This window comes from Patagioenas fasciata, chromosome Z, assembly GCF_037038585.1.
Source record: "Patagioenas fasciata isolate bPatFas1 chromosome Z, bPatFas1.hap1, whole genome shotgun sequence".
NCBI classification, from domain to species: domain Eukaryota; kingdom Metazoa; phylum Chordata; class Aves; order Columbiformes; family Columbidae; genus Patagioenas; species Patagioenas fasciata.
Genome location: NC_092560.1, coordinates 17,527,276 through 17,549,873, shown reverse-complemented (window position 1 = coordinate 17,549,873; position 22,598 = coordinate 17,527,276). Strand labels below are relative to the sequence as shown.

Here is a 22,598-nt window from a genome sequence, read left to right as displayed (position 1 = left end):
ATCAAAATGGGCAACCCCTTTGAGGGGAAGCAATCCATCAACACGGATAATGTTGGCTGCCTAGTCTAACGCACTAGCAGAAGCTCACCAAGAAAGACAGCGTGCTTGCCATTTCCTTCTTAACCTGGGCTATTAAGGCATATATTTTTGGATGAATGGCAAGATAGCATGCTTGATTGCTTTCTGTGTATACAAGGTTTTAAAAAGTAACAGAGCTGAAAAACAACATTTTAAAAGGAACTATGATAGCCCCTCTTCAAGTGCTCATGAGAGCAAACCACAAAAACATCTCTCTCCATATGGTTTGATGTCTATCCTCGGGCATTACAGATGAACTTGTCTGTTAGGCCAAAGAGGTCACACAGACATAAAGTACGGACAACAGCAAACTCCTTGTAACATCGCAATGATCTGGCTGACAAAGTACACACTGATGCCTACATGTTTTTTACTGCAACCTTTAGCATTTATTTAATATACACTTAGGATCAAAAGCTGTAGTGGCAGAAATCCACTGAGATTCTGGACAGCCTGAGAAGCTGTGACTCCATCCCTGTGCTCACACTCAATTTATGACTCGCAACTACCAACACGGTGCTGGCACACGGCTGGTATCACCCCTCCGCATACCAAACCGGGCTCTAAGAATGGCCAGCACGCACCTCCTGCAACAGGAGAAGGGCAGCAAACCAGTCAATAGCTCCGGAGAGCAGCGAAGGTCGAGCTCCCCGCCGGGCAGCCCCGGCTGCACCTGCAAGGGCTGGGAATCCGCGAGACCACCGGCCCAGCCCTTCGGCGCCTGCCCGCGGGCGCAGGCCGAGGCTCGGCTGCCGCGGGGAGCTGCTGCCGGGCGCCGCTCCGCCCTCGCAGGACTCTGGTCCGCCCGCCTCAGCGCCGCTCGCAGGGGCTGGAGCGGCAGGGGGCGAGCGGCCTTCCCCCGCCGGAGAGGCAGGGCCCCGCTGACCCGGCCCGCAGAGAGCCCGGCGGGGACCCTGGCTGCCGTCCCGGCCGCGGGCCCGGCGAGGGGCGACTAGGGGCCCGTGGTCGGCTGAGGAAATCCCGCCTGCCGCCCTTCCCTCCCCGCCCGCAGCTCCTTCCTCCCGGCGGCGCAGGCCGCGCCTCGCTACTCCGCCTCACTCTCACCGTCCGGCCGCGGCCGGCGGCGGCTGCCCCTGACAGTGGGGCGCCCCCCGGGCCTCCGCTGTGCCGCCGCGCCGCCGCCGCCGCCGCCGCCGCCCGCCGCGCAGCAATCACCGCGCCAGCCGCCCCCGGCCTCCACATGCCGCCGCTGCCCGCTACGGAAGCGGCAGGGGAGGAGCCAGCCCGCCGAGACGGCGGCGGACGAGAACCGCTGCGGCCGCTACCGCCCTCCGCCGGCGCCGCGGGGAGCAGCGCCGGGCCGGGCCGGGCCGGCTCGGGGCTGGAGAGCCGGTGCCCGGTGCGGGGCAGCGGGGCGGCCGCTGGCCCGGCCTGGCGCTGCCGCCCAGCGCCCCTGTCAAGGCGGGGGCCCGGGCTCGGGCTCGGGGAGGCGGGGCGCGGAGCAGCCCGTCCCGGGCGGTTGAGCGCTCTGCGGGACGGCGCCGGGACGCGCAGGCAGGGCGGATCAGGCGACTGGCGCGGTGCTGGTGAGGGCGCCGCGCCTGCGGAGCGGCTGTGGGCACGGGGCCTGTCGCTTGTGGGAGCGTGTCCGAGGCGGTGACCCGGGCGCAGCCGGCTGTCAGCAGCAGGGCTGGGCAGCCGGCCCGGGCGCAGCACCCGGAGTACGGCGCGGCTGTGCTGCCGTACAGCCCAGGGCGCGCCGGGAGAGAAAAGCACGACACCTCGTGTTGTGTTTTGTTTGTTTGTTTTTCCAGTTCCCCTGCCTCTGGTGGCTTCAGCCGCAGCACAGCCACACTAAACTACAGTGTCTTTCACTACTGAGACAACATCGCTGCGTCGCCGTCGGTTACGGTCTTTCTCCAGGACGCGCCCGTTGCAGGAGGCGGCACTGCCCCGCCAGCCCGGTAGAGGGGGAGAGTGTCCTTCTTGGAGGTGCCGGCTCCTCGTCTACTGTTAAGAGGTTTGTTTTTGGTGGTTTTTTTGGTACATAGAACTTGGGGATGTGGAATCTGGCTGGTGGTGTAACGGTAAGTAGCTGCGACGGTCACTTGGTAACATGACTGCTCCTGGCGGGCACCTTCACCTCAGCTGCTGTTCTCAGACACAGGAATAATTGCTCTAGGGTATCTACAGGTATCTGTTCAGGCAAAGCAGCTTTGCTGGGTAGATTTACAAGGAGCTGGACCTTGGAAAAGCAGAAATTACAAGCAACACTACCCAGCCCCCTTCACCACTGCAAAACAAACCAAAGCAAGTCCAGGCAGGGCAGAGGAAAGTTGCTATTTATTTCTACCTTGCAAGGACTAGTGATTATAACATACAGGCACGGTTCCAACACACCACAGATGCTGACAGCAGCCTGAGCTACAAAATAGTTAGGAAGTGTGTTGTTGAGTGCACAACTTGTTACTCTTTTATCACTGTGTAGTGTTCAGGGTTTGGGAAAATAGTGAGTTATGTGAAACTAAACTACCTGAAATATAAGCAATGTCAACAAGGGAACAGATCTTGACATAGGTCAAAGTATTTTCAAACTGTTCAATTCTAGTACAAGGGTATGAAGTTGTTTGGTTTTTAACTAAGGACAACTATAACAGGCTATCATCAAAGGCAAAACTCACCCTCTGAATGCCATATGATTGAGTCACAGGGTCAGATCTACAAATTTGGAGTTACTCCTTACCTGTCTCTAAGCAGGCATCATCAACCTGTGCTTTGAAATCACAGTAATTTCCTAAGCTGGATGGTAAGAATCTGCTTCCTGTAATTGGCAAATTTTCAAAGTACAGTATTTACAGCTTTTCCAGACCTAGGAAGTAATAGAGAGGGTTGTTTTTTTTTTTTTTTTGTTTGTTTTTTTTTTTTTTTTTGTTTTTTGGTGTTTTTTTGTTTGTTGGTTTGGTTTTTTGTTATTTAAACTGAAAAAATAAAATAGGCTTATCAGGGACATGACAGATAAAAAATAGTTCTGATGAAAAATATTATTAAAAAAAAAATTCAGTGAGAACACAGAGAAATTTATTTCAGATCTTCCATAGGACAGAACTGCAAGATCCAACAGCTGCAAGTAAAAAAATATGTAGAGCATACAAGTATTAAGAAACTTACTACTGATTATTGTGTTTTGTTTTTACATTTCTAAAGCTCTCACTCAAATAAGCAGCTGGCAGCTTGTAATGCTTTAGGTAATAAATTGTCAGGTTTCTCACCATGATTTCTGTGTTTTTTTTTTTTTCTTTAAGCAGAAATTCTTTTCCACCAAACAAGGGGCATAAGCCCAGACAATTCAAGTCAATTGTGTACATTTCAAGTAGATTTCATCTGCTGTAGTTAAGAGTTTTCTGTACCAAACCATATTATCTATCTTACTTAGCCTCTTGTCTCTTTCCAGTAGAGTCCTGTGTGGGTTTTGGTTACCGGTATCCTCCCTCAGACCTTGTTCTTGTCTGTGTTCTTGTTGCATTTTCTGAAGGAAGTTTTTTTTATTTCCAGCCCATACAAGATACTCCCTAGTTCCTTAAAGACCAACCCACATTTTATCACTTATGGAAGAAACTAGTTATGTTTTTTTGGACCTATAATGGTCAATGCACTACATACTGAGGTATGGCCTGTAGAGAGAAATAAATTATCAGACTGCAGATCATGTTAATAAAGCAAACCATTCCTTTTTCATACCATGATGGGGAGAGAGGAAAGCAGCTGGAAGAACAGGGGAATGCCTGTTCTTTTATGTAGCATTTGATGTAATAAAAGATACCTTGCCATTCTATAAAAAGAATGTCAGATGATATTTTCTGGTATTGTCCAGGTGGTTCCAAGTGATTTTTCTCTAATCGTCCAAGGTCATATGCCACTTTCAATGGGAAATGTTTGTTTCTCTCTTGTTTCTGAGTTAATGACAAATAAATTAATCAGTGTAGACTAAATATTTTCTCTGGTATTAGCAATCTCTCAAAATCTTTTAAAAAATGGCCAAGAATGTCAAAGTTCATGAACTTTACAGGACATTACTACCAGCAAGGATCATTCACTCAACTTTAAAAAGGGCCTGAGTTAGGTGCTAGCAATTTTAGCAATGGTTTCTTGATATTTTTCATCTTGATCCTTTTCCCTTACATTAATGCTCGTACCAGAGCACCTTGGTATCAGTATCTTTTTAAGCTCACGTAAAATAACTGTGAAGCAGTTCCAGATGCAAAAATACCTGCAGGATCAGGCCTTGCACTTTTGGTCTGGAAGGAGCTGCTGTCTCTCCTCTTGTAAGCAAATGAATGCACCACTGGAAATGGGTCAGCAAGCGGCTTCTAACAAAGAGGTGCACTGCACTGTTGATTACTTTTTTATCATTGTGTATTATTCAAGGTTTGTGAAAATAGCACTAAGTTATATGAAATTAAATTCCCTGAAATATAAGCAAAGTCAACAAGAGAACAGATCTCAAGATAGGTGTATTTTCAAACCACTGAATTCTAGTACAAGGACATGAAGTTTGATTGTGGTGTTTTGTTTTGTTTTTTTTTTAACTGAGGATAGCTATTCCATGCTACCACCAAAGGCAAAACTTGCCCTTCTGAATACCATATGATTCAGTCACAGGGTGAGATCTACAGATTTGGAGTTATTCCCTACCTTTCTCTAAGCAGGCATCAGCCTGTGTTTTTCCCCTCCGGCCAGGCTGCAGGGACAGAGTACTCAGATACCACTGCACACAGCCCACATCTGTGACCTAATTCTTCAAATTTTCCTCCCTGTGGTGAGATCCATCTGTTTAGACCTGTAGAAATGGACAAGCACATTACTTCAATGCCACAGCATGTTGATTGTGCCTTCTGTATATATTTTATTTTTACCTGACATGCACTGCTGCATTAGATTTATAGATCTGCTTAATAGTCATTACATTTTCATCGAAGTGCTACCAATGCAAGGTGAAGAGAAATTAAATACTTAGGCATGAGACATAAACATCTTTACAAGCTTCTGTACTATTAGATGTTTGAAACTTTATACCATTTCATGTCTTAGAAAAAGAAATGGGTTCCAAGTTGTTGATCATTAACATTGTTTAATCCCTCTTCCCTCTCAGTAGAACCATATAGTCACAAAACCAAAAAAAACCCAGCCAACAACAAACCCCCAAACAAACCACAGAAAACCCAAACAAACACCCCCCAAAACAATAACAATAACAAACCAACCAACCCACTCCACCAACTCAAACCACACACACAAAAAACCCAACCCCACCACAACCACAAAACCAAACTTGTAAGTGCACGTGCTTGGGGGAGGTCTTCCCAGTAGGCTCCGTAGACTATAGAGGATTTCCTTTTGCAAGTATTAGATGACTGCTTTCATTTAGGAATTACTGCGTAAAACGGACTGTATACAAAGGATGGTTCTGTTTGTGAATCATTCTCTGTAGGCATTCTGGTTTTGGACAGGATTGTTGCAGTTGAGTTGTGTGTCCTCTGGGGTCTTCCTAAGGACTAATATCCAGACACTATGGTCTACTAGGTAGCTGGGAAAAAAGTAACATGTATGATTTATGAAGGTTAAGCTGGTGCTTAAATTAATAAATTTCATGGTTTTCCCCAAATAAGGCTAATCAGAAATACTTTGTACAGAGACACACTGTAAATACACTAGATACTGTGCATGAAGGAGCACACTACACATAGATGTACAAAATGTTTTTGCTCACAGGGCACGTGGATTGGTCTTGTGCATTTCTAAGGGGAATGCTGTAGAAGAATTATCTTGCTGAGATTAAGCAATCTAATTTTAAAGCCCAGAAAAGAGGTTATTGTGAGACAGGAGCTCTAAATTAAGCCAGTGACTCTACATACTAAGAGGGAAAAAAAATAACCTTTCAGTTTCTCTATTCTGTGCATAATTAAGGAATAATTCCCTCCTTCTGGTCAAGGTTATAGGATTCCATTAAAGAAAAAAACCAAACAAACAAAAACAGAAAAACAACAAAACCTTAAATGAAAAATTTTTCAGAGGTACAAAGCATAATTCTAGGAATTAAAGTGCCAAATTCTGCTTTTCCCAATCAAGCAGGTTTGCTATGCTTACTTCTAGAAGAAATGTTATTTCCAATAACATCCATAAACTTTCAAAGTGACAGCTCTGTGGCTTTTAAATACACCAGGGCATCAAAGCATGAAATCCTGGATTGATGGTCACTGGTGTTTGAGATTCTCTCTCTGCTGCTAGGGAAATTAAGGAAACCAGAACAGTTTTCCACAGTTATCTTAAAATTATTTCCCATACTGAAAAACGTGAAATGCCTTTATGAAGCAATGCCTGCTGAATATGTTCCTTTGCCTCTTCTACTCTAATTTCAAGATTCCCCTTTTCATTACAAAGCTGGTAGGAGATAAAGACAGACGACATGTTACGGAGTGGTTGTCCTATCTCTTGAGATCCCTCTCGAGACCATCTCATGAAGGCAGATAAATACCAGAACAGTAAGTCCTTGTCAGATCAAAAGCAGGTTGACAGCTATCTATTCTTGAGAATAAAATATTTTATTCATCAATAAAACTATAGTTTACAGTAGCATTTACTAAATAAATTATATATTTCCTCTTTTACAAGAAATAAACTAAAATCAAAAATATTTCAAAGACAATATATGTACACAACATAAGGCCTTTTTATAAATAACATTTTTTCCTTTTCACCAACAGTAAAAATATCTTTAGAGGCTCATTTTCATACAGTATGTGCACAGTTTTACCCTAACCCTTGTATGACACCAATCCAATTTCCACTGATGTGGACCTAAGTGATTAGAACTGAAGGGTCAAAACAAATTGAATTAATTTTATGCATCACTGTGCTTATTTTTAAATAGATAAAGCATGTAATAGATTTTTGCTTGTGCATAGTTACAGAATGCATGCAAATGAAACCACTAGAGAGCTGGTAAGAAAATAATCACTCTCAAGTCCAAAAGAGGTGATTTGCAATATAGTAGAAAGCAGCCTGAATACACAGTTCTTCACAGTTCAGCAAGCAACAGCAGATGATAGCAGAGTGTGGAATGTTTCATGTGATTTTTTTCCAAGTCCATCAATTCTTTCTGTGGTTCAAAGATCCTGACACTTCTTAGAATAAGTTCAGTTGATTATTACTCTTTGTCTATTAGGCTCAGCAAGTTCCTCCTTCTTAAATCAGGAGTGCAGAAAGTGCTCTTCATTAACCACGATCACGTCTCTTAAGTTTTACTCTTCATGTATTCTTTGTTACTGGAAATAAAGAAATGACAAATCAAGAGTTGCATTTGTTTTCTTACAGAATTATAAACAAGTATCATCTTTCTTCCACTAAAGAGGCTGCAGCACAATTTGTCAGCAATTCTTCTCTTACCTTGCCCTCTAGTCAAAAGCGTTTGGTCTCTTGTACAACAGCTCATGCCTGAAGTTTTGCAGACATGGCAGTACACTTATATTACATGAAGAGAACCACTTACTGATGCAAAATGTGGAACACTCTGGACATGAGAGAAGACAGTCCAAACTGAGAGCACTCAGAAGTTCACAACAGCTTTTACTACCTTGCAGAATTGACTGGGGCCTTTGTTACTTAAAAGTTTTAGGGGAAAAACTGTTGTCTTCCTACATCATGTATAAACGTCATGTTAGCTTCTGCGCAATAGCCTTCCCCGGTTGAAAAACCATACCTATTCAAAAACCTGCAGGCACAACCAATGTTCTAGTCATTGTCATAGCAATCAATATATTTCACACATACAAAAACCCCCAAACCTTAATAATGTTAATTAATTAGAATGCTATATGTTCTACAGAAGCAGCCACTTTGTGATACAAAGTTGGTCACTTCTCAGCATCTCTACAGAATCAGAGAAGAAAGGAAAATAAATTGTTCTTTGCCTAACACCGTATTATTATGAGTCAAACTAAGGCTAAACTGACAGCTGAACAAAATATTGCAGTATATTAAATGCATCTCAGCTAGTATATCCAACATGGGGCAGGACCCAAAAGAAAGACATCTGTAGTGACCCTAATTCCAAAACCTTCTTAAAAATATATATAACAAAGGCATAAGTTCACATTTATTTAACAGGTTTTTAAGGTCACCTTTAAATTGTACTTTTCTATAGAAGCATTTAGCTAATCTTTAAATAGCTCAACAACAATCTAATCTTGGCAATGAACAATAACAAAAAAAATCTCAAAAGACATTCTTAAAGCTTATCTTACCAAAAGGTAACCAGTAGATTTAAATCAATATTTTAGTTACGACTTCTAGCGCTAGACCTTGAACGCTGAAGACTGATATTTCAATATTGTTCTGTGGCAACCTTTAAATCTGTTACTGTTTTGTACAACCATGTTACGGTGTTCATTGTCACTGATGGTAGTGGGCACAGTGCTAATTTCTCAGAGGCTGTCCTCTTTCACTCAAGATAGCTGTAGTCTGGCAATGAAAGTCTATTTGTCATATTAGCACCTGAATGTGCTAAGGGAGTCAATTAGTGTGTACTTACAGGATGCAGAACACTTTAATGTGCAAACTGAAACTGTTGGACAACTGAGTAAAATTAAAGAAAGTGACATTTTTAAAAGAGGGTGACATAAGGCTTACAAGGATTTAAAAAAAAATTTAAGAATCAGTTTGGCAAAAAAAGTTGAAAAATGCTAGTACTGATAAACAGAATCATGTTTTATGAAGCCAAGGTAATTTTTTGCTAGCACCATCTAGTTTCTGTCTGAAAGCTCTGCAATCATTCAGATCTGGTCCATTTTTGACAGATATGATGTTCACTCAACAGAACTTCAGACCTTCCAGCCTTATCACTACTTTTAACTCTCTAAGGAGACTAGCAGTATTGCTGATGCTAGCTCTATGCTATTCCAGTAATTACGTGATGCAATTGCAAAGAGCTTATTCTTGTTCTCTTTGATTCTTTGAAAGCAATTCAGAGAGATCAATGATGGAAAAAATGTCAGGAAAATTTGCACAACAGAGCTGGAATAAACAGACCTGACAGAAACTCATAGCAAGTGTTAACTGTGTGAGTCAATCACAGAAACACTGTTCATGCTACTGGTGCCATTTTAAGGAGGTGGGATTTTCAGACATTCATCTTTGTGTTAGGTACAGCCCAGTTCTGTACATACCATTCTCACACCGAGTAAATAATGGATTTACAATGTTTGAGCCTACTTGAGGCTTTTTGTATTGGAGCATTTTTGTGCTCCAGTTCTCTTTTAATGGATTTGCTTTTGAACTGATTCATTTCCTCATATGGGGCATGAGAACATGCAGTTCAGTGACGATACGTGCTGGCATTTTAGCACTTGGCTCCTCCAGTAATGTATTACTTGTAATCTGAAATGGTACCTTTTTAATCTAATCAAGCACATAATTCCCGTGTCTGATTTTCATCCAAGGGTGACTGAAATATTGCTGCTACATTGCTTCCTACATAATGTTGCTTCTGCAAGAACACCTCTGCCAAACTACATTCAAATGTTTGGCTGTTGTTTTACCTGACGCCAGGTTTCAGTTCCCTGAGGGACATGGGCCTCTTTTTTTCCTCTCCTGTTTAAGATTGTGCATGGATGGATACAGGGATAAGATGGGTAACAGAGGAAAGGAGCAGTTACCTCACCACATAAAACAAATAGGTTTGTGCCCGTCAGCCTTAAATGGGATTCTACTTTAAGGAAAGAGTGCTTGATTGGTTCCAATATGTGCACACAATGTGTTAAGGATTATTTTGGGGAAAGGAAGGATGTCTGTAAGCAAAGAGGCCCAGAGGCCCTTCTCACAGTCCCAGAATTAATGTTCAATCTACCATGTTCTTCTATCAGTATCTTCAAGGTAAACGGTGAGGCAGATAAACTGAAGCCTCCAGAAAGACAGCAACACATAAGAATTTGAGGTATGCAGCACAGTGTGACTGTACACTTCTTAGCTTGTTTTTCCATGTAGTCCTGCCTGGGAACTGCCTTAATTTCAGCCGCACTTGCCATTAGTCCACAACAGCACCCTGAGGAAAACTATAACATGATTACAATTGTATCAAATGAGAGACTGAAAAGCAAAATATTTCTGAATAAAAGCCAAACGCCTCGTCAAGAAGTTGCAGTTGAAGTACAATCCCCTAGCCAAAATTGTATGAGACTAGGATGCCTCATTTGATCAGAGCCAGGTGGGAATTTTCTTTTCTGAAAAAAGAGTTTATACTAGATGAGAGAGCTTGGGGTGCTACACTGAAAATAGCTGAAGGCATGAAAATATTTGCAAGAGAAAGTATCCAAGGAGATGAGGAAGGCAATTGGAAGGGTTTGAATATGAAACAGAAAGTGCTCAAAGAGGCAGGTGTTAATACTTAATTATGGGAGAGAGAAAAGAAGAAAAGAGGAAGAGCACTGAAGAGTAAGAAGAGGCAGTTTTGACAGTTTCTAAACAGGCACTTTATACACCAATATTTGTAAATCTGTTTATCTGTGCACTTACAGCAGCTTTGAAATGCAAAATTAATCTCCAGAGATATTTTAAGACTTCAAAATCCTATAATAAAATTGGCATTTGGACATAAACCATAAGTAATTCTAAATGTAATAATACTATCTACACAATTCATCTGACACAAATCATAGCTACACTAACCAGACTAACTCTGGGCTTGCTCATCACTACAGTTATTCCATTCTTTTATTTTACTGAAGCTCTTATCAATCCTTTTCAACCATATCTTCAGTGTTAGTGACTTCTAAATCATACACCAATTCTGTGAGCCCTTTCTTCAACAACAGGAGGCAATCCTGTTTTTCCATGTAACAATTTCTGTACTACCTAAGAATCTTCTGTTATAGTTAAATATACAGAAGTATTCTTCAAGCATTATAGTTCATTAATGAAATCCTATAGACAGGGTATCTATTTATTCATTTAAATCCTATATTTACCACCAGATGACTTAGGATGTACAGCATCACAATGGAGTAAACTTTGAAGTTTGTTACTGTGCTGATTATATGCATCTTCTTGTTCCACTGTAAGTGTAAAGGAAATCAAGCCTACTTGCAATGAACCAACTATAGTAATTCTTAAGCCTTACTACTCTGATTTTACTGATACTGCAATTTGCCAAAACAATATGTCAGCTACCAGTTATTAAGTGACTTTGAGTGAAATTATCGCTCTTAAGGTCCTCCATTCTAGGTACCAGTCCTTAGTAACACTGGACTAAGGTCTCCAGGATCGGTTGCACTTGCTGATCTCTCTGAAGAAACTTTTGAAGGATTTGGCTTGTAGTTCCTACTAACTGAAGTCCAGAGAACATGGTAGATTTTTGTGTTCAACAGTGCTTGCTGACATTAAATGCTTTTCTGCTTACATATCAGCTGATACTGCCTGAAATGACACAAATAAATAGGGCTTCACCAGAACTTTAAAAGGAGACTAAGTTTATTTCCAGAGGAGAAGGAAACACTGTTTTAGTCTCTTGTTTTGTACATTTCTACATCAGAGTGCTAAATATAAGAGTGTTACCTTCTCTGTTACTGTCTTACATACAGGACACATGTTTGTATTAGATAGCATCTTCTGCTTCTGAATATCTGATCTGCCATTGCATTACATATCCATAAAAGCAATAACCTTTTAATGTTTTAATTTTCTGCAGAGAAACATTTCAAATTGCCAACTGTTTTATATATCTGCTTCTATCTTTCTGCAATATTTAATTATGAATTAAAATTATCTTAATAGAATACTCAGTAGTTGTTTCCCAATGTATGGTACTAGAATATTTAGAAATACTTTAGACTGGCTTATACTTACTGCTCAGCACACATCATGGTTAGTCATATTTTATTCATAAGAGCTAGCTTTCTTAAGTTATTATCTGGGTTAATAGAGAAAATAAACCAATGGCATTTTTAAGTAAACTTGGGTTTGAAGATTTTCCTAACAGTGCTGCTTAGAACGACAGGTGCACAAAATGCTGGTTTGCTGAACTTGGTCTTTGTTCAGAACTGATGAACTCAGACCAGCCCTTCAGTTACAAACTCAAGATGTCTCTGTTCCTGTGTCCTGAAACTAAAATTCTTGCTGTTACCAGGAAAATTCTCAATTTTGACATCAGGTGCACAGTGTGAGTTTGCATGGTATTCCCTTAATGTAACACCCCAAAAACAGTGCTCTTACCTGTAACGAGTATTTTTTTTATTTTTTGCAATCTCTGCTCCACCTCACCTTACTTGACTGAATTTCTACATAACACTGTTCAGCCAAATGCCATTTTTAAGCTATTTTTATAGTAAGTTTACACAATGTCATTTTATTTTTTTTTTTTTCATTCAGGGGATCAAAAATTCATAGCTCTTAATTTACTAGAGGACTAAAGTTTGCCCAGGAAGATTAGCATTTCAAAGCAAGACGGGCAAAGACGTGAAAGGATTAGTGGAGTGACTCAAACTAAGCAAGTTAAGATATTTTTCATTAGTGAGTCAGACTACAGCAGCTTGCCTTGCAGTAGAAATACAGACAAGGATTATTAACTACAGGATTAAGGGAAAACCTGGGAGTGCCATTTAAAGCTACATTTTTCTCTTCATTCTTTCAAAAGGTCAAAATGTATCATCTTACAACCTTTTCCACTGAGTCTTAAACCAGCTAATGCAAACATCATTGTTTTGCTTTATTTTTGAGACATAAATTAGAAATTACTGACTCATGCCTAGCATTCTCAAAAACATGCATCTTTCCCTTCTAGCCTGCGTTTAATCATCCTCCTATAAAATTAAAACTGCTTTCTGCCTCTGCAGCAGTGTATCAAACTGATAACACACATCACTGGTCCTTTAGTATCAGGCTTTCCCAAACAGAGGCTAACTGTTGTTTCAGGGTCTGCTGAAGGATATTGAGGGGCATTAGTAAGTAAAAGGTTAGTGCATAAACCAGTATCTTTTTCCTCTTTCTTCGCCAAACACCTCAGCATACATACAGGTGTACATGTGATTAAGTTAGAGCTCACTTCCACAGCAATCTCAAAACACTTGACGAGGCATCAATATAGTCTGCAGGACAGGACCAGGAAGGCATAGAGGTAAGTAATTTCTCAAGATGAGTTTGCCATTTAAGCAGTAACCTGTGCTTAGCCATGGTATCCAATTTCCTTGAAGCTGTCAGCCCTTGCATACCTAGACACTGGAGGTATGTGCCACTATCTTGTCTTGACTAAGGAATCTTAGGTTTGGATTTTTCAGTGCGCAGAGAAAGGGTGCTGCTAGGACAAAAAAGCATCTATGACTCCGTCCACTTAAGAACTATTTATTCTTCCAGACCTTTACTCGGGAATGAACACTGGGTGCTTGTATAAGGTCCAGAACTGGGTTTTATTTAAGTTTCTGTTGATCCTGATCAGCCAAATACACATATACTTAACTACAGTTTCCCAGACAGAATAGTAATGCAGGTTTTACAAGCCAAAAATCATCACACCTGAAACTCATAAGGACAGCTTTACGGAAGGTATTACCTATGTGTGTCACTAGATTTTCAGAGCATTCCGAGCACCATCCACCCCACAGACAAACTTAAAAGAAGCACTTCACAGTGCTAAGCAGTGTTAGTGATAAACAAGATTGTTATACTATAAACCAAATTGAAATGTTTTCAACAAGAATTGGTTTCTTTGTTAAGTGGTTCCAAGAGAACCACAGAACAGCCAGGTTGGAAGGGACCTTGAAAGATGATCTGGTTCAGCCTTTCTTGGGAAAGGGAGCCTGTATGAGTTTATCTAGCACACTGTCCCCATTGCATCTTGAAACCCTCCAGCAACAGGGACTCTACCACATCCCCAGGGAAGTTGTTCCAGGGACTGACTATTCTCACTGCAAAATAATGTATTTGATATATCAATATTCAACCTCTCCCCATGCAACTTGTACTTGTTGCCCCTTGTGAAGAGAAAGCCTCCATCCTCTTTGCAATCACCCTCTAATACTGGAAAACTGTGATGAGGTTCCTCCTGAAACTTCTATAAGCCGTAAAGACCTAACTCCGTCAGTCTTTCCTCATACAGCAGGTTCTCCAGCTCTTTGATCATCATCATGGCCCTCCTTTGTACACTCTTCAGTCTTTTCACAACTTTTTTTTGAACTGTGGGGCTCAGAAGCAGACCTAGTACTCCAGGTGCAGCCTAAGAAGCACTGAGTGAAGTGGGATCATCCTGTCTCTCTTGCTGCTAGCGATGCCCCTGCAGATGTAGCTCGGGATCCAATCTGCCTTGGTTGCTGCAGCGGCATCCTGCTGACTTGTGTTCAGCTTGCTGTCCACTGGGAATCCCAGGTCCCTCTCAGCAAGGCTGCTCCCAGACACCCAGATTGGTTATGTTGTCCAGATGCAGAACTTTGCACTTCTCTGTGTTGAACTTCACACAGTTCTTGCTGGCCCACTCCTACAGCCTGTCCACATCTCTGAAAGATGCCTCTCTGTTCTCATGTCTCCACCTTACCACACAGTTTAATGACATCAACAAACTTTGTGAGGGTGCTTTCAGTCCCACCATCCAGATCATTTATTAAGACATTGAAGAGTGTGGGGCCCAGTGCTGGACCCTGAGGGACCACACTTGTGACAGGCTGCCAGCCTGAGTAAAAACCATTGATCTCCCACTCTCTGAGTGCAGCCTGTGAGACAATTTCCTGCCTGTCTCACAGACCACCCGTGCAGTCTGTATCATGACAGTCTGTCCAGGAAGAGGCTGTGGAAAACCGTCAAATACTTTGCTGAAGTCCAGGTAAGCAATATCCACTGCTCTCTCTGTGCTGACAGAAGATGTTATTTTGTTTTAGAAGATGATCAGGTTAGCCCGGCATGATTTGCCTTTGGTAAATCTGAGCTGGATTTCCCAATCACCTGCTTCACTTGGTTTCTAGAAGGATTCATTCCACCACTTTCCCAGGGACTGCAGTAAGGCTAATGGGCCTCTAGTTTTGTGGGTCCTCTTTTGGGCCATTCTTGCAGATGGGTGTGAGATTTGGCTTCTTTCAGTCATCACGGATGCCCTCAAGGCTTCTACTCTGCCCTGGTGAGACTGCATCTGGAATATTGTGCCCAGTTTTGGACTCCTCAGTTCCAGAAGGACAGGGAACTGCTGGAGAGAGTCCAGTGCAGGGCAACAAAGATGATGAAGGGAGTGGAGCATCTCCCTTATGAGGAAAGGCTGAGGGAGCTGGGGCTCTTTAGCTTGGAGGAGACTGAGGGGTGACCTCATTGATGTTTATAAATACGTAAAGGGTGAGTGTTACGAGGATGGAGCCAGGCTCTTCTGGGTGACAACCAATGGTAGGACAAGGGGTAACGGGTACAAACTGGAACACAAGAGGTTCCACTTATATTTGAGAAGAAACTTCTTCTCAGTGAGGGTGACAGAGCACTGAACAGGCTGCCCAGGGGGGTTGTAGAGTCTCCTTCTCTGGAGACATTCAAAACCCACCTGGACACGTTCCTGTGTAACCTCATGTAGGCGTTCCTGCTCCAGCAGGGGGATTGGACTGGATGATCTTTTGAGGTCCCTTCCAATCCCTAGCACTCTGTGATTCTGTGACTTCTCAAAGATTATGGACAGGGGCCTTGCAACAATGTCAGCTGCTTTTATTAACATGCTGGGGTGGGCTCCCAATTTATGTGGGGTGAGCCCTTGCAGAGGGCGCTACTGGTGGGTCAACACATACATAGTTGTAGCTACTTGATTGTGTGAGCTGGGGTCCAACCACGCTGGTTAAGATGGAGGATAGGAGGTGCTGGGAACCTCTGTCTTGTCAGCATTATTAGTAACTCATTTCCCTGCCCTGTTTAGTAAGGGGCCTATATATTTCCTGTGCTTCTGCTTAACTAGTGCCATAACTGAAGAACCCTTCTTATTCTTGACATCTCTGGCCAGTTTCAGTTCTAGCTGAGCCCTAACCTTCCTGTCTGAATCTCTGCATGCCCTAGCAAGGTTCTTGCAGTCCTGCGTGGGTATGTGGCCACCTTTCAATAGCTGGTATGCTTCTTTTTTGCTTTTAAGTACACCTGAAAGCTCACTGTTAAGCCCCAGTGGTCTCTTGTTCTGCCTTCTTCCTTTTCTTTTGTCAGTGACAGACTGTTCTTGTGATTCCAGGAAGCTGTTCTTTAAAATCTCACAGCACTCACAAGCTCCTTTGCCCTCCATGCATGCTTCCCATGGAATCCCTCACGTGTGGGCTCTGAGTGTACTGAAGATGGCTCTTCTAAAATCCAATGTCTTTGTCCAGCTACTGGTCTTCAGTATGCTCAGCAGGATATTAAACTCCACAATGTTGTGATTGTTGTATCCAAGGCTGTCATTGGTAGTTACGTTGTTCAGCATGCCTTTTTGGTTTGTGAGCAGTAAATCTAGCAATGCACTGTTCCTATGTTAGCATGCCCAGCACCTGTAGCAGGAAGCAGTCCTCATGCATTCCAAGAATCCCATGGACAACATGTGCACTGCTGTGTTGTTCTCCAAATATTTGGGTAATCGAAGTCACCCGTGAGGACCAGGTTCTGTTGGCTGAAGACTTCCTTGAGCAAACAAAGTAAGGTTTCATCAGCCTTGTGAGCCTGGTTGGAAGGTCAGTAACAGATACCTAACACAGGACCATCCTTGGTGATGAACCACCTCATCTCAGTCCAAAAGCATTTGACAGAGCTTTTGTGGTCTCCATAGCTTACCTCCATACACTCAATTTTTTTTTTTTTTTTTAAGTGCAACTCCACATCCTTTTCCTCTCTTCCTATGTTTCCAAAAGAGTTTGTAGCCATCCATTATGGTCTTCCAGTCATGTGAATCTCCCCACCAAATTTCCGTGATTCCTATCTGTAAGAGTCAGTCTGAACATGGAGCAATATTTGCCTGAAACATAATCATCAGGAACTGAGAGAACTGAGGCCCCGACAGAAAGAACGCATGGACAATGACTTGGAAAAAGGCCCGAGGAGAAAAATTGTGTTGCACAGGTCCCTCTGACCCAGGGGGGCTGCTGCTTACAATGGCTGCTGTATGGACTTTGCCTGCTGCCTCAGCCAAGCTAGCCCCCACCTCCTAAAAGGGATTGTTATGTGGGTCTCTCCGACCCAGGGACAATAGCTGCCCTCCAGAAGATGGATTCTCACCTGCAGCCTCAGTCACACCTGTCCCCTACCTCCTCCCTCGAACAAAAGCCAACGAAGAAGAGCACGCCCAGAAGCTCACCAAGGGTCCTGAGGTCACCCAATGGACAAGAGAGAGACCCTTGAATGCAGACCACACAAGCTCAGACGGGTCCTGACACGAGAAGTGAGGATTTTTTCGAGCCTGTGCAGTTTAAGCCCTGGTTGTGAAACAAAGGCGGAGTCTGGCCTCAAACAATGGGAGCGGGGTGGAGGGGGTGAAGAAGCATAAGAGATTACTCCCAAATCGACACTGTTAAGATCTTCCCACGAGAGGATCCCAAACCATGACAGAGGACTGGCAGGACTCTACAGGACCGGAGACCAGAGGGACACCTTTGGAACTCATCTGATGGTAAGCCAATCCTCATTCCCACCTTCTTTTTTGTTTCCCTTTTTCTTTTTTTTCCTTTCCCTTTTTTTTATTTTCTCACTATTGTGTGCTGCTTTACAGGCAAAATAACAAAGTAACACTGTTTGATTGAGTTATAACCCCCTGGCATTTTGGTTGCCTTAATTTTGACTGAGGTGTGCTCATCCACCCTGTTGCTTATGAATATGCAGGCATCACAGCTCTGGATCCTACCCCACAAGTTTTTTAGTTTAAAGCACAATTCACTAAGTCAGCCAATCTGCCAGCACCGTTAGGCTGCATATGACTATTCATTTGTCCATTTCCCATAACATTTCAGGAATTGTGAATCCCCCTTTACAGACAATTCATGTCAGTCATACCAGCAACAGGCCCAATTAACACAAGTCCTACAGGAACAGGCTGATTTAATGGGCTATTGAGGTCACAGTTAACTTAGTCAATTCTACATCTAACTGACCACTGGTACTTGCTATTCTCTTGCTTTAGTGAAGACAGACTAGACTACAACTTCCCTAACTATGCTGGACGATTAAATCATATAATCATAGAACAGTTTGGGTTGGAAGGGACCTTCAAAGGTCAGCTAGCCCAACCCTCCCGCAATGAGCAGGAACATCTTCAACTAGATCAGGTTGCTCAGGGCCCCATCCAGCCTGGCCTGGTGGATAGATGATGGCAGGGCGGTAGATGTGGTCTACCCTGACTTCAGTAAAGCATTTGACACAGTCTCCCGCAGCATTCTCATAGCTAAACTGAGGAAGTATGGTCTGGACGATTGGGTAGTGAGGTGGACTGCGAACTGGCTGAAGGAAAGAAGCCAGAGAGTTGTGGTGAATGGGGTAGAGTCCAGTTGGAGGCCTGTATCTAGTGGAGTGCCTCAAGGGTCGCTGCTGGGGCCAGTACTGTTCAATATATTCATCAATTACTTGGATGAGGGAATTGAGTGTACTATCAGCAAGTTTGCTGATGACACGAAGCTGGGAGGAGTGGCTGACACGCCAGAAGGCTGTGCTGCCATCTAGCGTGACCTGGACAGGCTGGAGAGTTGGGCAGGGAAAAATTTAATGAAATATAACAAGGGCAAGTGCAGAGTCCTGCATCTGGGCAGGAACAACCCCAGGTTCCAGTATAAGTTGGGGAATGACTTATTAGAGAGCAGTGTAGGGGAGAGGGACCTGGGGGTCCTGGTGGACAGCAGGATGACCATGAGCCACCACTGTGCCCTTGTGGCCAAGAGGGCCAATGGCATCCTCGGGTGTATTAGAAGGGGGGTGGTCAGTAGGTCGAGAGAGGTTCTCCTTTCTCTCTACTCCGCCCTGGTGAGACCACATCTGGAATATTGTGTCCAGTTCTGGGCCCCTCAGTTCAAGAAGGACAGGGAACTGCTGGAGAGAGTCCAGCGCAGGGCAACAAAGATGATTAAAGGAGCAGAGCATCTCCCTTATGAGGAAAGACTGAGGGAGCTGGGTCTCTTTAGTTTGGAGGAGACTGAGGGGTCACCTTATTAATGTTTACAGATATATAAAGGGTGAGTGTCGCGAGGATGGAGCCAGGCTCTTCTCGGTGACAAACAATGGTAGGACAAGGGGTAATGGGTTTAAACTGGAACATAGGAAGTTCCACTTAAACTTGAGAAGAAACTTCTCAGTGAGGGTAACAGAGCACTGGAACAGGCTGCCCAGGGAGGTTGTGGAGTCTCCTGCTCTGGAGACATTCAAAACCCGCCTGGACACATTCCTGTGTAACCTCATCTGGGTGTTCCTGCTCCGGCAGGGAGATTGGACTGGATGATCTTTCGAGGTCCCTTCCAATCCCTAGCATTCTATGATTCTGTGGGGCATCTACCACATCTTTGGGCAACCTGTTCAGTGTTTTACTACACTTACCATTAAAAAGTTTCTTCCTTCTTGTCTGAATCTCCTCTCTTTTATTTTAAAACTGTTACTCTTCATCCTATCACTACAGGCCCTGTATCTTTTTTACAGGCCCCTTTTAAGTACTGAAAGTCTGCAATAAGGCTGGAGCCTTCTCTTCTCCAGGCTGAACAACCCCAACTCTCTCAGCCCGTCCTCTGATCATCTTGGTGGTCTCCTCTGGCCCCTCTCCAACAGGTCCATGTCTTTCCTGTACTGAGGGCTCCAGCGCTGGACACAGGACTCCAGGTGGGGTCTCACCAGAACAGAGCAGAGGGGCAGATTCACCTCTCTCAACCTGCTGGCCACGCTGCTTTTGATGCAATCACCAAGGACTCCACCTGTCTGCCATGGGCTCTGCTTCACTGGCTTCAGAATCATAAATGTAAACACAACTTTCCTCTCTGAGAAATTTTAATTTCTACATTGTAGAGTATTCAACATTAAAAGGAAACATTTTCACAACTTACTAAGTAGACATCCAAGACCGAAGCATTATCATTTTCCATTTCCAGTGTGCTCTGTTCTGAAGTCAAATAGATGGCACTGTCTTCTAAAGTGAATGTTGAACTTGAAGGCAACCCTTTACTGCAAAAAGAAGGAAGACTACAGTCAACTGAAAATACAAGTTACAGAGAGCTCAGTCATAGCTGAAAATTTCAAAGCATGTTTCTCTCTGAAACACAGAAGGTTCAAATACTTGAAAAGACAGAAAACAAATAGACAAATATAAGTGCATTGGCAATGGTTAGATAACAGGGAGCTCATATTTGACTAACCTACACAAACCAGTTTCTACTGTTGCATTCATTAAAATTTTGTCAGGAAGTAATACTGTTCCTGAACTCTAATGTTTACCTAAAGAATGAGAGTATGTCCCAGTAAATGTGGGATGATTTAATTAATTTCAAAATAAGTTACTTCCACATTATGCATGATGTAAACTTTGACAGGATTTCTTAATTCAAAATCAGGAAAAAAGATGCTGTAGTTAGGCACAGCAGAATTGGGCGTTCTCATGCAAATACAGGATCACTTGCAGCCAACAGTTCGGAAGGGAAAGTGGGAAAAGAACAGGAATGTACTGTAATTATTTCAGCTCCACAAGGAAGTGGTATTTACAGAGCAAGTGCACTCTTATTATTTCATTCACGGACTCAATGTTTTGTTCTCTGCTATCCAGAAAGAATATGAAACTGCAAATGCATCCACACAGGAGTCTTGTTTTATTTTTTAAACACACTGGAATCCACAAAGCTGAAACTCTTCAAGGTGTTTTAATGGAGTTCGGTGGCCATTTTCACCTGTCCTCACTAGCTGCCAGAAACTAACAAACTCCAGGCTGCCTTGAAACCTCAGCTGTCAGTTTTGCAGAAACTTATTTTTAAAGTTCTTATCTAATTGCCCACAAGGCGAAAAGCAAACAATTCTGCATTTTAACTGAGTATGAAAATATGGTTACAGCTATCAGTCCAGTAATGACACATTTCCCCTCTCCCTTTGCAGTACTTTGTAGTTTAAACATGTTTCAGATGGGTTATAATTTCAGAAAGGGCAAAGCTAGCATGCAAAGTAGAAAAAAATTAAAATGCTCAACAAAATAGTGAATCATCAGTCACCTTCATGTCATATGAGTATTAAGCACATAGCATTACCTTTGCTACATTACAGTGTTCCTTTTATTATGTCAGCATAATAAAAGGCATCTTTTCAATAGCGAGACTGTTTCTTTTGTCCCAAGGGTCACCCAGCTCCTACTGGCTTAGTAGCATTTTTCTCATACCTGTTGTATTCTACTGAGCAACGTTTCAGGCACATCAGTTTTCTGCCAATGCTTCATTTTACTGAAGAGCAGAGAGCAGACAGGAAGGGAAAAAAGGGTTGTTGCCAAACACAGAATTACAGATGTCCTGAGTTGGAAGGGACCCACAAGGGTCATCAGGTCCAACTCCTGTCCCTGCATATGACAACCCCACAGTTCACAACATGTGTCTGAAGATGTTGTCCAGTCTCTTCTTGAACATTGTCAGTCTTGGGGCCGTGACACCTCCCTGGGGAGCCTGTTCCAGTGCTCCAGCACCCTCTGCGGGAAGAACTTTTTCCTCATGTCCAACCTGAACCTCCCCTGGCACATCTTCTGCCATTCCCTTGGGTCCTGTTACCAGTCACCAGGGAGATCAGCACCTGCTGTTCCTCCTGGCCTTGTGAGGAAGCTGTATGTTGATCACCTCCTACAAAATAAGCTCTGGCATGAAAGACACTACATCTTTGCAAAAGAGCAGGGGCGTAGGTGGAGAGAGACACTTTTGTCTGCAGAGTTTTGATCCCACTGTCACACAGTTCAGGCCTCTGGATGTGCAAAGGCCCATATATGAAAGCCATGTGACATGAGAGGAACGTGCAGTAAGCAGCTACTACTGCTATAAAAATATGCAAATCCTGTGGTCAACCCTTCTTTCTGCAAAATATTGCTCTGCATTACTAACTCTAAAGCAAGTCAGGCAGGGTGTGGTGTATCCCTGGCTTTCATTCCTGCACCAGGTTAGGTTTAAAAGAAAAAAAGGAAAAAATATATATATACTTACTCCTTTCATATACATATCAGGCCACATCACTATCACATTTATGGCTGTTATTTTTAACCTCTTTTACTTCCAGAAAACCTCTGGAACCTGTACTTGAGGTAAGGATTCTGCAATTCATACTAGTGGCGTTTATTTTATGTCCTTTGTGTATCAGAAGACTAAGACCTCCTTGTATTTCAGTGTAATTCACACACTTTTCTTCCCCTCTTCTATACTTTTCCATTAGAAGGCACTGTGCTTCTCATGCTCTTAGCCTGTTAAATCATAATCTGTTGCTTCACAGCCTGCTGTGGATAGCAAACAATAGCAATGTGAGTTCAGGACTCAATCTTGGGATTGTTAGTTAAACTACTGGTTTTGCCTATAACACAGTATAAAGACAATGCCATCTCCTCTTCAGAATGTGCCTCTTTT

General features: G+C 43.0%; 2 protein-coding genes and 1 long non-coding RNA gene across 12 annotated transcripts in view; 1 reads left to right on the top strand and 2 right to left on the bottom strand.

Annotated features, from left to right (window-relative positions):
- Positions 1 to 1,306, bottom strand: part of TJP2 (tight junction protein 2) — an 85,252-nt gene extending 83,946 nt beyond the window's left edge. The window contains exon 1 of one of the 2 annotated variants that reach the window (XM_071802080.1): positions 1,144 to 1,306. In XM_071802080.1, coding sequence (XP_071658181.1) covers positions 1,144 to 1,281 — 138 coding nt within the window. In that variant the 5' untranslated portion in view covers positions 1,282 to 1,306. Of the gene's footprint in view, positions 1 to 662; positions 761 to 1,143 lie in introns of those variants that run through there. The other variant, XM_065860645.2, reaches the window with a different exon arrangement.
- A 3,672-nt stretch (positions 1,307 to 4,978) lies between these two features.
- PIP5K1B (phosphatidylinositol-4-phosphate 5-kinase type 1 beta) overlaps positions 4,979 to 22,598 on the bottom strand; it is a 114,031-nt gene continuing 96,411 nt past the window's right edge. For 5 of the 9 annotated variants that reach the window (XM_071802083.1, XM_071802084.1, XM_071802085.1 and 2 more), the window contains exons 14-16: positions 20,070 to 20,187; positions 16,834 to 16,978; positions 4,980 to 7,361 (exon numbers count right to left, since the gene is read on the bottom strand). In XM_071802083.1, coding sequence (XP_071658184.1) covers positions 16,844 to 16,978; positions 20,070 to 20,187 — 253 coding nt within the window. In that variant the 3' untranslated portion in view covers positions 4,980 to 7,361; positions 16,834 to 16,843. Of the gene's footprint in view, positions 7,362 to 16,833; positions 17,015 to 20,069; positions 20,188 to 22,174; positions 22,472 to 22,598 lie in introns of those variants that run through there. The other 4 variants (XM_071802087.1, XM_065860623.2, XM_071802088.1 and 1 more) reach the window with 4 other exon arrangements.
- Positions 16,469 to 21,313, top strand: LOC139826400 (uncharacterized). Its single transcript, XR_011736433.1, has 2 exons — positions 16,469 to 17,665; positions 19,672 to 21,313. It is a non-coding gene; the product is annotated as an uncharacterized lncRNA (long non-coding RNA).